Source organism: Erpetoichthys calabaricus, chromosome 3, assembly GCF_900747795.2.
Source record: "Erpetoichthys calabaricus chromosome 3, fErpCal1.3, whole genome shotgun sequence".
Lineage (NCBI taxonomy): Eukaryota > Metazoa > Chordata > Cladistia > Polypteriformes > Polypteridae > Erpetoichthys > Erpetoichthys calabaricus.
Genome location: NC_041396.2, coordinates 206,853,075 through 206,875,620, shown reverse-complemented (window position 1 = coordinate 206,875,620; position 22,546 = coordinate 206,853,075). Strand labels below are relative to the sequence as shown.

At 36.9% G+C, this 22,546-nt stretch overlaps 1 protein-coding gene across 1 annotated transcript in view; it reads left to right on the top strand.

Annotated features, from left to right (window-relative positions):
- phip (pleckstrin homology domain interacting protein) overlaps nucleotides 1–22,546 on the top strand; it is a 202,300-nt gene that overhangs the window by 73,498 nt on the left and 106,256 nt on the right. The window contains exons 10-15 of the mRNA XM_028797719.2: nucleotides 1,060–1,130; nucleotides 10,481–10,581; nucleotides 10,670–10,710; nucleotides 16,750–16,848; nucleotides 19,490–19,643; nucleotides 21,963–22,097. Coding sequence (XP_028653552.2) covers nucleotides 1,060–1,130; nucleotides 10,481–10,581; nucleotides 10,670–10,710; nucleotides 16,750–16,848; nucleotides 19,490–19,643; nucleotides 21,963–22,097 — 601 coding nt within the window. The remainder of the gene's footprint in view (nucleotides 1–1,059; nucleotides 1,131–10,480; nucleotides 10,582–10,669; nucleotides 10,711–16,749; nucleotides 16,849–19,489; nucleotides 19,644–21,962; nucleotides 22,098–22,546) is intronic.

Below are 22,546 nucleotides of genomic sequence, written 5' to 3'. Positions count from 1 at the left end.
TTTTGATGAATCTCAATGTTTTAGACCTCCCAGAATCTGTAAATACCATTTTTGGAATTACAGTGTGTGTAATTTTGTCTGTCTGTGTGTGTGTGTGTGTATATGTGTATGTAAACATGATAACTTCAGTACGGTTTCGCTGAGGTCAACCAAATTTTGCATGCAAATATTAGGTACAAAATGTAGGTTTCTATCAGTTTTTGGGCTATTTCCGTTAACCAGAAGTGGTACTTTAACTTTTATTCATACAGCTGCAGAGTCAGATTTACTCAACTTTACATTTATAATAATTGTTCAATATATTATTAATTTGATTTGATTTGTTGTTGATGGTTCTTTAATTTTCAAAATATAAAAATATAATCATTGTCTTGCAGTTTACTCCTCAAATATTCATCCCCATAACTGAGCATACAAAAAAGTCTAGGGGAGACCACTCCCAATTTTTTTATTTTTTTTTTTGTTTGGTTGATGTTGTTGTGTATAACAACACTGTGATGGCCAGTGCAATTTTCTATCCTGTGATGTGCATGGCTGGTTACATCACTTCAAGAGTGGCCCATAGAATCAACAGGCTAATTAAAAGGCCAACCTTAGTTATAGGACACATTCTGGACCCCCAAGAGATCGTAGCGAAGAAGAGAAGTAAAACCAAGTGCCATTATGAACAAGGCTACACATCCTTTCTCTAACACACTAACACTGAGTACTTTCAGCCAGCAAACTATTCAGCAGAAGTGTTTCTTGCTTTATTGTCATTCTGGTGTGTGTTCAGACCAAAGTGTGTGTGTGTATAGTTATTTATGTACTTACTTATCTACCTGTTTATGTATTTATTTAAAGAGCTTCTGTAAAAAGACAAAATTTTGCTCTGGGTACAAATAAGTTCTATCTTTCGATCTATTGAGAGATGAAATATTCTGCATTTTGTCATGTTGGATTTTATTTTAATATGTTTCTAACACTCTTGCTTTTTTGTTTTGTTAGTAAAGGATAGTGACACTAGTTCAATCAAAAATGTTGAATCATTTCTCATTATTTTTTTTTCCTTTCTTTTAGTCAGCGGCCAAGTAAATTTACAGAGAGGCCCAGGCCAGGCGTCCAGATGATTTGTTCTTCATTCAGTGCTGGTAATAAAAATGTGCATAAGTATATGTTACCTATCCTGAAATTATAAATATTATGAAAATGTATGTGGCTTAACATGTGTTTAGTTAGTTGTAGGTTCTGAACAGTTCTAGCAAATACTAGAAGTTGTGGCATTCTGGTAAGTAGGTTTGGAGAAGTAATCCGTGATTAGGACTCTCTTAAAAAATTAATAGTATGCCTTAATGTTATTATAATGGTAATACCAACATAATTATTTGGTTCATTTTATTATGATAATCACATTTTGCATACAAAAGATTTAAAACATTAAAGTTTAATATTAAATAATCTTTTATTAATAAAATGTCCACAATTGTATTAAATGAGTTGCATGTCTCTCTCTGTCTATCTAGTATGATAGTATTATTAATGTTCATTATTATTTGGCCAACACCTTTATCCATGGTGACTTACAAGTTCAGGATTTGTTATAATAGTTTGCAGGTGTTTTTTAAAGTTGGTGCACAAGCAGGTTAAATGACCTGTTCAGGATCACACAGTGAACAGCAGGTTGCACTTGACCCAGCAATGTAATGTACTCGCTAATCATGTTTTATTAATATATGTTGGGAGGCACAGACTAAGGTGGTTTGAAGATGTTGAGCGAAAGGCAGAGGATGATTGGGTGAAGAGGTGTGCCAAGATGGTGTTAGAGAGAATAAGGCCTAGGGCAGGGATGTCGCACTCCGGGCCTAGAGGGCTGCATTGGCTAGAAGTTTTCATTCTAACCCTTTTCCTAATCAGTGAGTAGTTTTCACTGCTAATTAACTCCCTTTCCCTTCATTTCAATAGCCCTGTTTTTAAGGATTCAGTCCTCTGAATTGATTTGTTTCTTCATTAAATGACAGCCAAACAGAAATGAGATGTGAAACGAGCCAACAGATGACCAGCTAAACTGGGATTTCAAACTCCAACCAGTCTCTTAATGAGAAGCTGATTCTTGCTGTTAATTAAGCCCGTTATTTAATTCAATGGCTTGTTGCTGCTCTCATTCTGCCACAGCAGACATTTCCAAATCTGTTGATTTTCTGTTTTTTCTGTCATATGGTGGTTTGTTTGATGTCTCATTGTTTGGCTACTAATTAAGGAAAAAGAGACAATTAAGGGGCCTGAGTCAAGTTAATTAAAACTAAAGCAAAAGAAGTTAATTAACAGTAAAAATGGCTCACTAATGAAGAAAATGGTTAGAATAACAACATGCAGCCACTGCGGCCCTCGAGGACCGGACATTGACACCTGTGGCCTAGGGGGAGGCCAATGAAAGTATAGTTGTTGGAAGAGTTAGGGAGCAACTGGCTAACCTGGGTAATCCCAGAAATATTTGCATTAATCTGGTGATGGTGAATGATGTTGATGTAATTAGTAATCATGTAAGTTTTGCCAATTAAAGAAATGTATTCTTTTTATTCTTCTTTTTGGGAGAGTGTTGACATTTTTGCAGGTTTCTCATTGATTTGAATATCTTTGCTTAGAATACAGTACACTGCATTTATTGGTCTGACCTTTTGTATTAAACTTTTGAAGTAAGCTCCCCTTACTACTGTGTAAATTCAATACACCTTATTAGTTTAATGCATTTAAATATGACTTTATTTTTTTTAGTTTCCAAATCTTTTGGGTACTTGTGGTATGTAATGGGGATAAGCAACTGACAGGAGTCTAGTTTGAAATTTACATGTGGTTATATGTACAGACATCACAGGAACTAATACTTTAATACCAAGTTGATACCAAAATTCTGTAACATTGTAGGTAGTACTAAGTGAAAGTTGGCACTGCACTCAATGCATGACGGCAGCTACACGAAATATGTTGTAATTTGAAAGGCTCAATATGTAAGAAAAATCTGTGTAAATACAACAAATGGAAATGGCTCACAGTAGTTATGATACGGCACCATATCAACACATGTCAAAAGAACAAACAGCAGAATTTATGTCTGGAAATTGTTTTTATTTAAGGTAGGAGAATTTCATTGCACAATAGCAGAAATTGTGCCTATTTTTTTAAAAAACTGAAACACACACACATGCATTAATTTCTGCCATTTATGTGTAATTCTGGAATCAATTCAGAAATAGATTTGTGTGTGCTTTAAGAAGTATGATTCTTTATTCACTTAATATTTTTTCTGTTGTTTGTGCATGAGAGGGTGGAATGTCTGATCCACGCAAGTTAGGCCTCTCATTGTGGTGTTATAGGCTACAGAAGCAAAAGCTTAGTAACTTCCTCATTCCCCCCCCCCCCCCCCGACACGAACACTGACAGTTCCTTCATTATGAACAGCTCTTTCTTGTCCTTTTACTTGATAAAAGTAATTTTGCATTTTTTGGCATGAAGCTACTTGCACCACGGTAAACCATGGGACTGAATTCACCAGGCATATCACAATGTTTTGCATCTGTTGCACTAATCGTGTCAAAGTCTGATAACCAATTCACATTGTCATTGCTATTGCTTGATTCAATTAATAGTTCATTTTCAGTTAATTCCAAAAATGAATGTAGCTTCCTGTTTACATGCCATTGTGAGTTTTTGTTGAAGGCTCCGCCCCATTAATAAATATTGATCTGTTTAACAAAGAATTACAGATCTTATGGAAAAATTGATTATTATACAAGCATGAGTAACAAGAAGAAAAGTCAGAAAGAACCGGAAAAGAAACTTAAAGCCGCTTCAAAGTCTGGACAGACATCTGGCCTGAGTGCAAGGTATGGCCTCTCGGAGGCTGACCTGGAACAGGCAGACGAATGCACAGATCTCCTGGGACCCCGCTCCATTGTATCGTCTCCAGTCGAGAGTGAAAATGGGAGCGAAGGTGCTAGTGATACAGGTCATGCTGGATCGCCGATTTCTGAGGATCATTCGAGACTAGAAAAGGCCCTGCAGGATGTGCTCTCATCTACTCATCGCGAGCCCGCAGCACCTGCTGTAACAGGAGCTGCATTTCCACTCGCGGAGCACGAAATCCGAAGCGAACTGTCCGAATTGAAAGAGATGATTGCTACACTGGCTGCCGCCATGGCTACGGCCATAAATGAGCTTAAGAAGGATAACGAGAATGAGCTTAAGAAATCTAACATTGAGCTTAAGAAGGATATCATCGAGATTAAAAAGGATAATAAAGACCGGGAAACGCGTCTATTTAAACGTTTTGACGTGAACTTTAAAGTCATGTTGGAGAAATTAGAGGAACACATTGAAGAAAATAGATTCAAACTGAAAATGCTTACCGACCAGATTAAAGACGTTACAGATCAGCTGGTTGACGTTAAGCAAAGATTCACGGCTCGAGTTGAAACAGCGGAACAACTGGCGTCTAACGCCAATGAAAAAGCCACAGCTGCGAATTCCGAATGCAAAAAACTTGGAGACAGACTTGCGGCCCTGGAAGATGGGTACAGAAGAAATAATATAAGAATTGAGGGTATACCTGAGAAACGAGAAAGCTCAAGCCCAATGAAATTTGCAGTAGAATTACTGTCTAAAATAATTGGAGATGATTTTAAACTCGACATTGAGATTGCAGCTGCTTATCGCACATACAGATCTAGTACCTTTAAACCTAGGTCTTTTATTGTCCGCTTCGAGCGACTACGATGTAAGCTTGATGTGATGGCAGTTCTCAGACACAAGCAAGAGATTATATTTGAAAATAATCTTATTCGTATTTTCCCCGACTTCTCACCATCAACATCTGCAAAACGTGCAGCCTACTTTGACATTAAAAAGTTGCTACGGGAAGCCGATATCAAATACAGTCTCTTGTATCCCGCAAAACTGAAAGTGGAAGTTCAAGATCAATATTATATTTTTTCAAGCAAAGAAGAAGCTGGAAAGGAATTAAAGAAGCTGTTTCCGACACTCTTTTGAAAGTTAATAAGGAGCCGTATTCTATCAAGGCATGGGAAGGACCTATCATCCGCTCTCTGGATCCATATTTAAAGAGACTGGTATTCTAATTATACATCCTTTTCTTTATCTGGACATTATATGTTTATGTCTTAATTAGAGTTATAGACGTGAGTGTGGAAGTAATTAAAGTAGGATTTGTTTTTTTTCTTAAAGTAGACTGTTTAACATCATACACTTGGTTTATTACTATTTATACTATTACATTATACTATTACAGTAGGAATTACCATGTTTATCCTAGACTACTTTTTAAAATCATTACCAGGGTTCATTCTTTTTTTTATCTTAATATCTTAAAATTGCTGAAGATTATTTTAAGCTTAAAGATTAATGATTATATTTTCGGCAGATAGTATTTAAGATTTCAGCTGCAATAGATATCTCTGTTTTAATTCTCTAACACCGCTGCGGGGTGGGGTTTGTTTTGTTTTGGACGTGCTCTGCCTCTTCGTATGTCAGAGGACCGGGACATCGCGAAGTGGGATCAAGCCTCATATAGGGAGGCAAAATGGGGGGGTGGGGGGATAAAGGGGGGAGAGAAGGAGAGCAGGCTATATCTAATCTATTCTTCTAATCCCTATAACTATAAATATCAATGCAACAATAGGCTAAAATGCAATAACTCATGGGGAATTTTGAAACTAAGATTGAAACTGCCTCATTACCATTTAAGACTATAAAATGACATTAAAAACTCAGAATCAATGTCTCCATGATGGGACAGTTAACTTTGTGAGCTGGAATGTTAAAGACTTGAATCACGAATTAAAGAGAAAGAAAGTATGCTCTCACCTAACAGGGTTAAACGCTAAAATAGTATTTTTACAGGAGACCCACTTACTAAGCAAGGATCAGTTCAGACTACAAAAAGACTGGACTGGCCAAATGTTCCATTCTAGCTTTATAAAGAAAACTAGAGGGGTGGGAATTCTCATACATAGAACAGTTCCATTTGTAGCATCAGATGTAGTATTGGACCCTGAAGGGAGATATGTGATGGTCATGGGCAACTTATATAACAGCAAAATGATTTTGATAAATGTTTATGCACCCAATGTTGATGATAAGGAATTCATGCAAAATCTATTTGCATCCATTCCCAATGTGAACACTCATAAAATTATAATGGCTGGGGACTTTAATTGTGTTTTAAATCCACTCTAGATAGGACTCCTGTGACAGGGGGGATGACATCTAATACTGCAAAGACAATTACACAGTTTTTAAATGATCACAACTTATCAGACCCCTGGAGGTTTCTTAACCCAAACTCAAGAACATATTCGTTCTACTCACCAGTGCATTATAGCTACTCAAGAATTGATTATGTTTTTATAGATAATAATTTCCTGCCTACAATTAAATCATGCAAATACGACACAATTGTTATCTCCGACCATGCCCCTCTAGTCTTGGAGCTAAAATCATTAAGCCCCTCACACTCACCTCGCAGATGGCGCCTTAACCCTCTTCTATTGGCAGACGAGAACTGCACAGAATTTATATCCAAACAAATCAGCTTCTTCCTAGAGACAAACACGCCCACAGAGGTTTCTGCAGGAACACTCGGGGAAACTCTAAAGGCCTTCTTAAGAGGATAGATTATTTCATTTGTTTCCCACAAAAATAAATTAGAAACCAAGAAAGTGTCAGAGCTAAGAAGCGAAATTACTAGAATAGATGAAGAACAAGCCAGGCGTCCAAGTGAAGCTCTCCACAGGAAAAGGCAGGCCCTGCATACAGAACTTAACATCTTAACAACTAAAGAAACTGAACAACTTATTTATAAGTCTAGACATCATTACTTTGAACACGGAGGAAAAGCTAATAAGCTTTTAGCTCAACAAATTCACAAACAAGAAGTTCGCAATGCAATACTAGTAATTACCAACACGAATGGAGAAGAAATTATAGACCATAAAAATATAATGCACGCATTTAGAGATTATTATAAATCCTTATATTCTACTGAGCTCAAAGAAGACAACACACAATCTAACGCATTTCTGGATGTATTACAGACACCACGAATAGATGCTTTAAGTGCTGAGACAACCAAATACTACCTCAAACATTTCGACAAGCATTAATCACTGTCTTTCCTAAACAAAATAAGGACTTGTTACAATGTGCATCATACAGACCAATTTCACTCCTGAATAATGATGTTAAGATACTCTCAAAAATTCTAGCTAGAAGGATGGAGAAAGTGCTGCCCTTAGTAATATCACAGGATCAAACTGGATTTATTAAAGGCCGACATCTATCTTCCAATTTCCGACGCTTGTTTAATGTTATATATTCACCAGCAAAATCAAACACCCCAGAGATATTACTATCATTAGACGCAGAAAAAGCATTTGATATGATTGAATGGAACTACCTTTTCACTGCATTGGAGAAATTTGGGTTTGGCCCGAATATTTGTGCGTGGATCAAACTACTGTATACCAATCCAGAAGCTTCAGTTTGTATTAATAACATTTGCTCAGACTACTTTAAGCTAGAACGTGGCACCAGACAAGGATGTCCCTTGTCGCCACTGCTGTTTGCAATCGCTATTGAACCACTGGCGGTTCACTGCCGAAATTCTTATCAGATAAAGGGGATTGTCAGAGAAGGACTGGAGCAGAAAATTTCTCTATATGCAGATGATATGGTTTTATAATTATCAGACCCAGAAAACACTGTCCCTGCAGTTCTAACAGCACTAACAGAATTTCAAAAGATATCTGGTCTTAAAATTAATCTGAATAAAAGTATACTCTTTCCAGTGAATTCACAAGCATATAAAATTAGATTGGACACCCTACCTTTTACCATAGCAGATCAGTTTAAATACCTAGGGGTAAATATCACAAGTAAACATAAAGCTCTTTATCAACAAAATTTTGCCGTCTGTATGGAAAAAAATTTAAGCAAGACCTAGATAGATGGTCAACCCTTCATCTCACTCTAGCTGGAAGAATTAACGTTGTTAAGCTGAATATCCTTCCTAAACTTCTTTTTTTTATTTCAAAACATTCCAATATATATCAATAAATCATTTTTTAAACAGTTAGATTCAACAATAACCTCATTCATTTGGAACTCAAAACATCCACGTATCTGAAGAGCAACCCTACAAAGACCTCAGGCAGAAGGTGGCATGGCTTTACCTAATTTTCAGCTTTATTACTGGGCAGCAAACATACAAGCCATAAAAACCTGGACACAAATAAATGAACATACACAGGCTTGGTCCGCAATGGAAGTAAAATCCTGTAGTACTTCTTTATACTGCCTGCTCTGCGCTCCAATAAATGCAAGTTATCGCAAATATACTAATAACCCAATTGTGCTTTACTCACTCAGAATATGGAACCAACTTAGAAAGCATTTTAAGATGGAAAATCTTTTATTTGTGGCACCTCTGCAAGAGAACCACCTCTTTCAACCCTCGCAAACATATCCAGTTTTTAATACCTGGAAAAGTTTTGGGATTAAAATGCTCAGAGATCTTTATATAGACAACATATTTACATCTTTTGAACAATTACGTTCAAAATTCAACCTCCCAGGTACACATTTCTTTCACTATCTTTAAATTAGAAATTTTGTTAAACAGAAATTGCCCGATTTCCCCCACCTCGCACCCTCCACAATGCTGGAAAAAATACTGCTCAATTTCGAGGAATTAAACACCATTTCCGCATTATATAAAATCCTATTAGAGTCCCTACCTTTCAAAGATCCAAGAGGACATTGGGAAGAAGATCTCTTAATCAATATATCAGAAAAGGAGTGGAAGGTAGCAAAGCAGAGAATTCACTCGAGCTCCATATGCGCAAAGCATAGAATTATTCAACTAAAAATTATGTATCGAGCTCACCGGTCTCGCTTAAAACTGTCCAAAATGTTCCCAGGGCAAGATCCAACCTGCGAACGCTGCAACCAAGCTCCTGCCTCACTAGGTCACATGTTCTGGGCCTGCACCAAATTAACATCATTTTGGACCAAAATTTTTAAGTGCCTTTCAGACAGCCTTGGGGTCACAATCCCTCCTAACCCACTAACAGCTGTGTTCGGTGTTCTTCCAGGCGGACATGAAGTGGAAAAGGACAAGCAAACGGTGATTGCATTCACTACACTCTTGCCACGCAGACTTATTCTGTTAAATTGATAAGTCAGTGGGAAACCGATATTTTATATTATTTGAAATTGGAAAAAATCAAATTCTCAGTTAGAGGATCTGTACAAAATTTTTTCAAAACCTGGCAGGATCTAATCAATATTATTTTAGAATAAGAGAAATAACTATTACCGTATTTAATTCCCTTCTCCATCTCTTATTTACCTATATATTTCTCCCTTTCTTTTATTTATTGTTGCCTTATTAAAAAGCCCTAAGCAATTCTCCTTTGGCTAAGCTCTCCTTCTCAGGGGTGGGGTTTGATTTGTCTTCAATTTTGTTTGGTTATAAATTGATCTATTTGTATGGAGTGATTACAATAAAAATTAATAAACAGAAAAAAAAAAGGATTATTTTTTGCAGAATGATATTATTTAATCTACAAGCAAAATACTGCCCCAAGAGTTATTTGGGCATAATGCTCCATATCTCATCAAAATTGGTTAACTCAAGTCCTACTCTGGATTAACTGTTTCTGCATAGAATTCCAAGTCTAAGAGATGCTTTGGGTTGTTGGCAATGAAATTAACTTGTTGGGATTCAGAGTTATAAGAGGAGATTTAGTAATGGTGAGAATAATCAATTTTTAATACAGTGACCTACATAGTCCTGATAAAGGAAAGGAGGATTTACATTCATTCTTTTATTATAATGTTTGCAGATGTCTGTTCAAGCATCCATTCATTTTCTGGTATATACAGTTCAGGGCCATGGGGGAAACCTCGCATGCATCCACAATTATGCACTTAGGACTGTTGGCAATGCTAACAACAATTGTACCCAGTAAAATTCAATACAAGAATTAAGTGCTTTGAAGCACAACACAGATCTCCCAATGAAACTGTCATGTACTGTACCTGTTAAGAGAGAGGCATAATTGCAGAGACATGTATGATATTGAATACAAAAGTTCCTTAGTCATATATTACATTTCAGATTTTACAGTAAGATTGCGTTTTGTTTTACTGATGCATATTTTATGGGTATAGATGTTATTTAGAGATTAAATATTAAACTTCCATTGGCTGATTTACTTTTAAACCTGTTTACTGATGCAGACCCAATGTGATTAAACTCCAAAATGTTCAGTTTTTTTGTTTTAATTAAGTATTTTAAAGTATAATTGAAATGTAAAATGTATAGTGCAGGTAATGTAGGTAGTAGTGACTGTCTAAATAAAGAAAATAAAGATTAATCATTGTGTCCAGAGAAGGTTTCTTTCAGCCTATGTCTTTTATATTTTAGGTGGAATGTTTTTGGCAACAGGCAGCACAGATCACATTATCAGAGTGTATTTCTTCGGCTCTGGGCAGCCTGAGAAAATTTCAGAATTGGAATCACATACTGTAAGTATTGTTTGTATATATCCTTGTCAGGTAAATTTATATTTGGTATAGTACAACTAAAAGTAATATAAATTTTTCTTTATAATAGGATAAAGTTGATAGCATACAGTTCTCCAACACTGGTGACAGGTGAGTATTCATTTTAGAAATAATGTCATTTGAACATTTATTTGCTCATTTTTGTTACTGTTTCTAAGTTTTAACAACTTGAAGATATGTGAATTGAGACTGTATGAAATTTTAAAATTTCATTATTGACATGAAAGGACAGTAGACTAGAACAGGTGTCACCAACTCCGGTCCTGGAGGACCACCATGGCTGCATGTTTTCATTCTAAACCTTTTTTTATGAGTGCCCTGTTTGTGCTGCTAATTAACTTCTTGTGAATTCATTTTAAAAATTGAATTGCTTTTTTAAGATTTATTCCCCTGAATGTCTTCATCGTTCTTGTGCATTGTTTCATTTCTTTCCTTAAATGGCACCAAAATAGAAATGAAATGTGAAGTGAGGGAGCCAACAGAAGACCAACAAAGTCAGGGCCTCAAACTCCTACCAATTTCACTCTGACCAGCTGCTTAATGAGGTGCTGATTCTTGTTGTTAATTAAACTCGTTCTTTAATTCTGTGGCTTGTTTCTGCTGTCGTGGTGCATTAGCAGACATTTCCGAAATTGTTGATTTTCTCTTGGTAAGAGCAAAGTTAAAATGTTTTGGGAACCTGAGCAGATTGACATTCCTGAGACCTTCATCTTTCTTTACTTTCAGATACTGTATAATGGACACCAGTTGTTTTGGCTCATTTTTTATCTAATTATTATTTTGCTGCTAATTAAGGAAAAATAAACAATTAAGAGATCTGAGTTTTCAAGAGGAAGTCAATTAAAATTAGGTCACTCATTAAGAAAAGGGTTAATATGAAAACATGCAGCCACGGTGGTCCTCCAGGACCAGAGATGGCAACCTCTGGACTAGAACATAAGGGAAAATGTCTCTTAGCATGACTGTTTAACTAGGGACACGTCATCATTATCAAGACAAGACTCCTGTGTTCTAAGAATGAAAGTGTGAAAAAAAGATTATTGCTGTTTGTTTCCCTTCAGATGTACAACCCCAATTCCCAAAAAGTTGGGACACTGTATAAAATGTAATCTCATAAAGTAATATTTTATTCACAATAGAACACAGAAAACATATCAAATGTTTAAACTGAGAAAATTTACCATTTTAAGAAAAGAATAAGGTAATTTTGTATTTGATGGCAGCAACACATCTCAAAAAAGTTGGGACAGGGCCATGTTTACCACTGTGTAGCATCCCCTCTTCTTTTAACAACAGTGTATGAACGTCTGTAAACTTAGGATTCCAGGTGCTCGAAAGTCCTGGGTCATCTTTGTCATATTTTGTGTTTCATGTTTTCAGTTGATGAAAAGTCTGGACTGCAGGCAGGCCATTTCAGCACCCAGACTCTAGTTCTATGAAGCCATACTGTTCTGATAGATACAGTATGTGTTTTAGCATTGTCTTGCTGAAATATGCAAGGCCTTCACTACTGTAAAAAAGACGTCTAGATGGGAGCACATGTTGCTCTAAAACCTGCATAAACCTTTTAGCATTGATGGAGACTTTCCAGATGTGCAAGCTGCCTATTCCTTAGGCACTAATGCACCCCCATACCACCAGAGATGCAGGCTTTTGAAATGAGCACTGATAACAAGGCAGGTGGTCTCTCTCCTCTTTATTGCCGAGGATGCATCGTCCATGTTTTCCAAAAAAAATTATCAATTTTTGATTTGTCTGACCACAGAACAGTTTTCTACTTTGCCTCAGTCCATTTTAAAGGAGTTTTGGCTCAGAGAAGACTGTGGCATTTCTGGATCATGTTCACATATGGCTTCTACTTTACATAATAGAGCTTTATCCTGCATTTGTGGATGGCCGACAAATTGTATTAACAGACAATGATTTCTGGAAGTGTTCCTGAGCCCATGTAGTGATTTCCATGACAGAATCATGCCTGTTTTTAATGCAGTGCAGCCTGAGAGCCTGAAGATCATTGGCCTCCAATATTGATGTTTGGTCTTGTCCTGTGTGCACAGAGATTTCTCCAGATTCTCAAATCTTTTCAGAATATTACGTACTATAGATGACAAGTTATTCAAAGACTTTGCAAATAGGAACACTATTCTGAAATTGTTCCATAATTTGGAGAGACAGGTTTTTGCATATTGGTGAACCTCTGCTTATCTTTACTTCTGAGAGCCTCTGCCTCTTTAACATGCTCTTTTTGTACCCAGTTATGTTGCCAATTAACCTAATTAGTTGCAACATATTCATCCAGCTGTTTCTTTTTAGTATCACATACTTTTATAGCCTTTTGTTTCCCCAGTTTCAACTTTTTTGAGACTTGTCGCCATTAAATTCAAAATGAGTTATGTGGAAATAGAATTTGAACAATCCTATGAATAATACATTACATTGGAAATTAGTGGATGAGTTAACTTTTTTGTTTCCTCCATACTTACCATAGAAAACATCTTAATTTTCCTATATTTTTAAGCTGAAAGCAGGTATTGTGCTTTGTTTCATAAGACATACTGGTGTAAAAGATAATATCTACATCTTTTCCTAGTACAGCAACTCTAATGTGTAGGGTTAGTGTATTAAAAAGTGTCAGTCTGTGTCTTTTCCAGTGAATAAAATTTCTGTTTTTTCTGTAGTTATCACTTATCCATTTTCTTTTCTTGTGTTCTTAACTAATTGCACCAACAATTTGAGAAATGTTGTTTATGCTGAAGGAAAAGCATGGATTCTAGTGAAAGTGAATTAATACAGTGATCTGTCGTGGGGCAGACTTCTGTGTATTATGTGTTTAATTTTGTTATTTTAGTTGTTTGCACTGTCGAATTTATTTATTTTATTCATAAAGTAAAGTTTCATTCAGTCTCTACTACAATACATTTTTTTTCTTTATGTGCCTTCTTTGAGTTCAACAACAAATAGTGTGCCTTCTGCCTGCCTTATAGCATCACCTGATTCATGCTGTCCGTTTCAGTTCATGATTTAAGTAGAATTTTTAAATGAAGCATTTGTTCCAGGATGAATTTTGGGGCCTTTTTCAAAAACTTGTAGTGAGTCATTCGCTAACATCTTCAGCGATATCTTTTAATATTTCACTAAGACAATTTGTGGTTCCATTTTGCTTCGAAGGACAACAATTAATCCTATCCCCAATGCCTACATCACACTATATAACTTTTCCAGCAATCTTCAGTTTTAGACTTAATTTACTTAATCTTATTAAGTAGAGGTGAGTTGCAATGCGCACCATGTGATCACCAGCTGTTTATTTTAATATACCCAGCAACTCAATCATGGCAATATGTGAGTTGCCATGACAAAATCAAGCAGTGTTGAAAATTTGTGGAAAATGTAAGAAATCGGTCATCCCTTGTAATTCTCATGTATTTAATCGTAACATTCTCAAGGTAGTCAGTAGATTCAGCAACTGCACTTGCTCTGCAAGTCATATGTGTAGTATGCTACCCGCTTAAGAAAACAAAAGTGGACTGTCTGAATGACTGCTGACCAATGGCATTTGCTCCAGTGATTATCAGGTACTTAGAGACTGTGAAAAATGTGAGGCAACAAAAGCTTTTTTTTAACACAATCCCTTCATTTCATGGGCTCAAAAGTAATTGGACAATTGACTCAAAGGCTATTTCATGGGCAGGTGTGGGCAAGTCCGTCGTTATGTCATTATCAATTAAGCAGATAAAAGGCCTGGAGCTGATTTGAGGTGTGGTGCTTGCATTTGGAAGATTTTGCTGTGAACAGACAACATGCGTTCAAAGGAGCTCTCCATGCAGGTGAAAGAAGCCATCCTTAAGCTGCGAAAACAGAAAAAACCCATCCGAGAAATTGCTACAATATTACGAGTGGCAAAATCTACAGTTTGGTACATCCTGAGAAAGAACGCAATCACTGGTGAACTCAGCAATGCAAAAAGACCTGGACCTCAATGGAAGACAACAGTGGTGGATGATCGCAGAATCATTTCCATGGTGAAGAGAAACCCCTTCACAACAGCCAACCAAGTGAACAACACTCTCCAGGGGGTAGGCATATCGATATCCAAGTCTACCATAAAGAGAAGACTGCATGAAAGTAAATACAGAGGGTGCACTGCAAGGTGCAAGCCACTCATAAGCCTCAAGAATAGAAAGGCTAGATTGGACTTTGCTAAAGAACATCTAAAAAAGCCAGCACAGTTCTGGAAAAACAGTCTTTGGACAGATGAAACCAAGATCAACCTCTACCTGAATGATGGCAAGAAAAAAGTATGGAGAAGGCGTGGAACAGCTCATTATCCAAAGCATACCACATCATCTGTAAAACACAGTGGAGGCAGTGTGATGGCTTGGGCGTGCATGGCTGCCGGTGGCACTGGGACACTAGTGTTTATTGATGATATGACACAGGACAGAAGCAGCAGAATGAATTCTGAGGTGTTCAGAGACATACTGTCTGCTCAAATCTAGCTAAATGCAGTCAAATTGATTGGGCGGCGTTTCATGATACAGATGGACAATGACCCAAAACATACAGCCAAAGCAACCCAGGAGTTTATTAAAGCAAAGAAGTGGAAAATTCTTGAATGGCCAAGTCAGTCACCTGATCTTAACCCAATTGAGCGTGCATTTCACTTGTTGAAGACTAAACTTCAGACAGAAAGGTGCACAAACAAACAGCAACTGAAAGCTGCTGCAGTAAAGGCCTGGCAGAGCATTAAAAAGGAGGAAACCCAGCATCTGGTGATGTCCATGAGTTCAAGACTTCAGGCTGTCATTGCCAGCAAAGGGTTTTCCACCAAGTATTAGAAATGAACATTTTATTTCCAATTATTTAATTTGTCCAATTACTTTTGAGCCCCAATTACTTTTGAATGTAGGGATTGTGTTAAAAAATTGCTTTACTTGCCTCACATTTTTATGCAATCGTTTTGTTTGCAATCCCAGAACCACATGGGGGGACCTAGTGAATGACCTGCAGAGAGCTGGGACCAAAGTAACAAAGGCTACCATCAGTAACACACTACGCCGCCAGGGACTCAAATCCTACAGTGCCAGACATGTCCCCCTGCTTAAGCCAGTACGTGTGCAGGCCCGTCTGAAGTTTGCTAGAGAGCATTTGGATGATCCAGAAGAGGAATGAAACCAAAATAGAACTTTTTGGTAAAAACTCTACTCGTCGTGTTTGTAGGAGAAAGAATGCTAAATTGCATCCAAAGAACACCATACCTACTGTAAAGCATGGGGGTGGAAACATCATGCTTTGGGGCTGTTTTTCTGCAAAGGGACCAGGACGACTGATCCGTGTAAAGGAAAGAATGAATGGGGCCATGTATCGTCAGATTTTGAGTGAAAACCTCCTTCCATCAGCAAGGGCATTGAAGATGAAACGTGGCTGGGTCTTTCAGCATGACAATGATCCCAAACACACCGCCCGGGTAACGAAGGAGTGGCTTCGTAAGAAGCATTTCAAGGTCCTGGAGTGGCCTAGCCAGTCTCCAGATCTCAACCCCATAGAAAATCTTTGGAGGGAGTTGAAAGTCCGTGTTGCCCAGCGACAGCCCCAAAACATCACTGCTCTAGAGGAGATCTGCATGGAGGAATGGGCCAAAATACCAGGAACAGTGTGTGAAAACCTTGTGAAGACTTACAGAAAACGTTTGACCTCTGTCATTGCCAACAAAGGGTATATAACAAAGTATTGAGATGAACTTTTGTTATTGACCAAATACTTTTTTTCCACCATAATTTGCAAATAAATTCTTCAAAAATCAGACAATGTGATTTTCTTGATTTTTTTTTTTTTTTCTCATTTTGACTCTTATAGTTGAGGTATACCTATGATGAAAATTACAGGCCTCTCTCATCTTTTTAAGTGGGAGAACTTGCACAATTGGTGGCTGACTAAATACTTTTTTGCCCCACTGTATATGTATATACAGTATATAATAATATATAATTTTTGGGTGTAGTATTCCTTTAACAATATTTTCATGATTACATTTTACATTTCTCAAATTTTCTTCAGCAAAACCTAAAACAGATTTCATCATAATGTTTGTAATGTTTATTTCTTTGTGTTGGCTGGTGTATTTTTTAGGTTTGTAAGTGGAAGCCGTGATGGAACAGCCCGCATCTGGCAACTTCATCAACAAGAGTGGAGAAGTATCTTGTTAGACATGGCTACCAAACTGTCTGGGTATGTAAATAAATATTTTTGTTATTGCCTGTTTAAGTACACCTCAGACATCTTGACCCTTAAGTAAATTGATCCAGAGTTTGACTAACTTGTATGCTGTTCAACTTTTCCCACACAGAGGTGAATCTGATATAATGTATTCAGTTTTTTTTGCAGTTATGGATATAGAGGTAGCAGGCTGAATTTTAAGTACTTTACTAGGTTAACAATTTAAATAAAAAATAATTTTGTAGGCTTTTTACTGCATATCCTGTTATGACTATTAGGTAAGTTTTATCCTGATGCTTGCTTTCTGTTTTTTGAGTCTTGTGTGGTTAATGCGTTTGGTAGTCTTTTCACTTTAATGTTTCTCATGGGTTATACTGCTGCAGTCATTATTTTAAGGATCATTAAAAGTGGTACTCTCTGAAATATACAGAGAATGATGGTATTTACACAGTCTTTTCTGCTGGAATTGACATTTTGCATGTTGATATACTTTTTAAGGCTACAAAATCTGTATGTGTGCCTTTTTAATGTTTTTTTTTTTTTTTTTTAATTATTTCTCCATTTTGGGTTCATAGGGAACCAGACCTGAAACTAGTCAATATAAATACACAGTGTTTGATCTAAGCCATGTTATTGTGCTAGTTAACCGTTAAATGTCCTATCAGAAATGAATGTACACATTCAGTTGTCTGCTTAAAATGTTGAAGCAACAATATAAAGGATTATTGACACAATGTACTCTGCATCAGTAGGTAGTAAAATAGCATGCCATCAGTAAGCACACTGGTTAGTGTGCAAGTTAAATCCTAATGTTATAAAAAAAAATATACATGAATAAAACAAAAGACAGCACACTATTTAATTTTTTTTAAAAAGCTATAAACAGCATCCATCTCAGAAGCAAGATGTGCCACATATTATTATCAAATGATGGATAGGGAAATAAACTATTATTTTTAATATAGTGATATTCCTTAATTTGGTGATTGAACTTGATGATTTTTTCAAAGAATGGAGCACCTCAGTACTCCTCTTCCTAGTGCACTTGCTACATTACATGTAATACAATATTTTTGGAAATGCAAGATGTGCTTATGTACAGGAACTATGGGTTTCTGTGTATGAGAATGCAGATGTCTATGAACAGAAAGGTGTATTTCTGTAGTTGTCCTTTAACAAGAATAATAACAAACAGTCTCCCTGTAAAGCATGGATATAATGTGGAAATAACTCCCCTACGCATGAAAAGACCAGACCAGTGCAGAAAAATGACAGAAAGTGTTCTGAAAAGATGAGCCAAAATTAAATTTTTTTGGCTGTTACAGAAGTCTGTTTGGCCACCATGGGCTACAGAAGGGTATGTGAATGATTGGTACAGGCAACAGTGAAACACAGTGAAGGTTCCCTGCTGGTTTGGGACTGCATTTCCACACAGTGATGTAATAATTTTGATCAAAATTCGATATCCCCCTCCCTCACTTCTGAGACTATAGGAACAGTTTTATTCATCATGCAATACCATGGGGGATGTGTCTGATTGGTCCCAACTTAATTCTGCATCCTGATAATGATCCCGAACAAATTTCATTAATAACCAAATTCATATGGCCAAATTCATAAAAAAACTATCTGCAGTAAAAAGGGGAAGATGGTGTCCTGCAACAGCTGGTATGGTCCAAATAGAGCCCTAATCTCAGCATTAACTAACCAGTTTGGGACTACTTGCTGAAAGAGAAAATGTATTATTATAGTTATCATTATTAAGCAAGACAGAGTCTGCAGGGCAACTGTGACAAGTTCTACAAGAGGCTTGGAACAGTGTACCCCGCAAACACCTTCAAAAATTGCATCCAAGTGTACTTTAGAGAATTCCTGCTATTTTATGGCAAAGGTTTGTCACACCAAATACTGATTAAATTTTCTGATTTATAAAAACTGACATTATTTTTGCATTACAGATTTTTTTACTAGTTCCTAAATCTTTTGCACAGAGTGCGTGTGTGTGTGTTTTTAACCAAGTATAATTTCAATGTGACCCAAAGTACATAATAGCAATTTCATTATCTGTGTGTGAAGGTTCATTTTTGTTGAATAAGTCTGAATTTTATTTAAAAAAAAAAAAAAAAACTTCAACTATGGAGAAGAATCACTACTCTTCAGTACTGTGCATTAAGAAATAAAGTTGTAAGTTTTATTTTAATTATTTAAAAGTCTTTGTTCTAAAATACTTAAATATCAAGTTACTGCTTAAATTTTTATAGCAGTTAGGCCTTTATTTTTTTGAAAAAGCAAGAAAATAAAAATAAAAAAAGCAAGACTTTGCTACTGAGAGGTTTTTAGATGTTTACAGTATATGGTGCATTCATACTTGCAAGCTTATTGAACACATTGCTGTATGAAATCAAGATGGTATCAAGATGTTTTTTTTTAACACGCAAATGAATTTGCTTTGACAAGGGTATATTTACTTTTTATATTGCTTAGAAAATAATTGCAGTGCAGTTCGTAATTTTGGTCTGTTTCTGTGGACTGCACTATTTCACTATGTGCAAATTAATTTCTAGTCTTGCAGCTTTCCACATGTAGTTGCTGTCTCCATTTTGTTTCGGAATTAAAGATTTTACTAAATAATTATTATTTTTTTTTAAATAAGAAATAACCCACAAGGAATGGAAGACAAAGTGACAAAACTAAAAGTCACAATGGTGGCATGGGATTGTCATGACAATACTGTTATTACAGCAGTCAATAATCTGACACTAAAGGTTTGGAATTCTTACACTGGGCAACTTATACATGTTCTGATGGTAAGTGATTTTATATATCTAAATATATAATTTTAAAATAAATGGTAGCCAGGAGACCATAGTTTACAGTATCTCACAAAAGTGAGTACACCCCTAACATTTTTGTATATATTTTATTTTATCTTTTCATGGGACAACACTGAAGATATGACACTTTGAAACAATGTAGTCAGTGTACAGCTTGTATAACAGTGTAAATTTGCTGTCCCCTCAAAATAACTCAACACACAGCCATTAATGTCTAAACCGCTGGCAACAAAAGTGAGTACACCCCTAAGTGAAAAATGTCCAAATTGTGCCCAATTAGCCATTTTCCCTCCCTGGTGTCATGTGACTCGTTAGTGTTACAAGGTCTCAGGTGTGAATGGGGAGCAGGTGTGTTAAATTTGGTGTTATCGCTCTCACACTCTCTCATACTGGTCACTGGAAGTTCAACATGGCACTCCATGGCAAAGAACTCTCTGAGGATCTGAAAAAAGAATTGTTGGTGTACATAAAGATAGCCTACGCTATAAGAAGATTGCCAACACCCTGAAACTGAGCTGCAGCATGGTGGCCAAGACCATACAGCAGTTTAACAGGACAGGTTCCACTCGGAACAGGCCTTGCCATGGTCGACCAAAGAAGTTGAGTGCACGTACTCAGCGTCATATCCAGAGGTTGTCTTTTGAAAATAGACGTATGAGTGCTGCCAGCATTGCTGCAGAGGTTGAAGGGGTGGGGGGGGGGGGGTGGGGGGGTCAGCCTGTCAGTGCTCAGACCATATGTCACACACTGCATCAAATTAGTCTGCATGGCTGTCGTCCCAGAAGGAAGACACTTCTAAAGATGATGCACAAGAAAGCCCGCAAACAGTTTGCTGAAGACAAGCAGACTAAGGACATGGATTACTGGAACCATGTCCTGTGGTCTGATGAGACCAAGATAAATTTACTTGGTTCAGAAGGTGTCAAGCGTATGTGGCGGCAACTAGGTGAGGAGTACAAAGACAACTGTGTCTTGCCTACAGTCAAGCATGGTGGTTGGAGTGTCATGGTTTGGGGCTGCATGAGTGCTGCCGGCACTGGGGAACTACAGTTCATTGAGGGAACCATGAATGCCAAAATGTACTGTGACATCCCTTTGGAAACTGGGCCGCACGGTAGTATTCCAACATAACGACCCCAAATACACCTCCAAGACGACCACTGCCTTGCTAAAGAAACTGAGGGTAAAGGTGCTGGACTGGCCAAGCATGTCTCCAGACCTAAACCCTATTGAGCATCTGTAGGGCATCCTCAAACGGAAGGTGGAGGAGCGCAAGGTCTCTAACATCCACCAGATCTGTGATGTCGTCATGGAGGAGTGGAAGAGGATTCCAGTGGCAATCTGTGAAGCTCTAGTGAACTCCATGCCCAAGAGAGTTAAGGCAGTGCTGGAAAATAATGGTGGCCACACATAATATTGACACTTTGGGCACAATTTGGACATTTTTCACTTAGGGGTGTACTCACTTTTGTTGCCAGCGGTTTAGACATTAATGGCTGTGTGTTGAGTTATTTTTGAGGGGACAGCAAATTTACACTGTTATATAAGCTGTACACTGACTACTTTACATTGTATCAAAGTGTCATATCCCCAATGTTGTCCCATGAAAAGATATAAAATATTTACAAAAATGTGAGGGATGTACTCACTTTTGTGAGATACTTTATATCCGGGGTACTCCAAGCATGGAGTTTGCATGCTCTCGATGCATCTGCAGTACTACGATTTCCTACCACTGTCCAAAGATATGCAGGTTAGGTGAATTGGCAATGCTAAATTGGCCTTGGTGTGTTTTCCCTGTGATGGACTGGTGCTCTGTCTAGGGTTTGTTCCTGCCTTGCACCCTATGCGAGCTGGGATAGGGTCTAGCCCCCTCTCCATCAGCGTCCCTGGTCTGGATTAAGCAGGTTAGAAAATGGTGTAACACACATAGTTAAATATATAAATATTTTTATCTGCTCTTAAAATAAATTGTATTTTGTTAGACATCATGAGAACTTTGAATATGTCATTTTTCATTTTAAATAGGACTACTGATCAAAGTGAAGTATAATTTAGTTTAACTTATTTCATATGGTAAATATATAGCACACATTAGTTTTTATATACTTTGCTAAGACATACCATCACTGGGTGCAGTAGACCTTTGCTTGTATTAGGCAGAACTCCGGTTTGATGTAGGTGCTAAGAGTCCTTCTGCGTGCTTCCAAAATCTCTCAAGTTTTTGTTGTCAGTTTTGTATAACCAATATGTTAAAAGCAGGTTCAGTAATTTCATTGTTTTTCATCACAGGGCCATGAAGATGAAGTGTTTGTTCTTGAACCTCATCCATTTGATTCTAGATTGCTGTTTTCTGCTGGCCATGATGGCAATGCTATTGCATGGGATCTTTCTAGAGGCATCAAAATTCGTTCTTACTTCAATATGGTAAATGATGTAGATTAACCAAGTAAAGTATCATTTGTCAATTATTTTCTCATAATATGAGTTGGATCTGATTAAAATATAATTTTGTAGCATACAATTTATTTTCTTGAACGTCTGAAGCAAAAACTTTCTGCTTTTAAAAAGCATCCAGATGAGATATTGGTGGAAAAAAAAAACTATTGACAGAATAGTTTTCTCTCCGGTGGCTTTTCTAACTTTTGTATTTATTGAATGGGAGTTTATATGTGTTCCCAAAGTTAAACTTGTCACTTGTTGATGCAGTTATTGACATTGATTATTTTTCCTTTCACATTTATTTAAGTAAACAGAAAATCCTAGAATTCGACCTTCTAAAATTACTGTGTATGTGAAGTGTTTTATCTCTGTATAAAGTTTGTTGACTAAAAACATTGTCCATAGAAAAGCAAATTCTTCTCATATTACTTTTT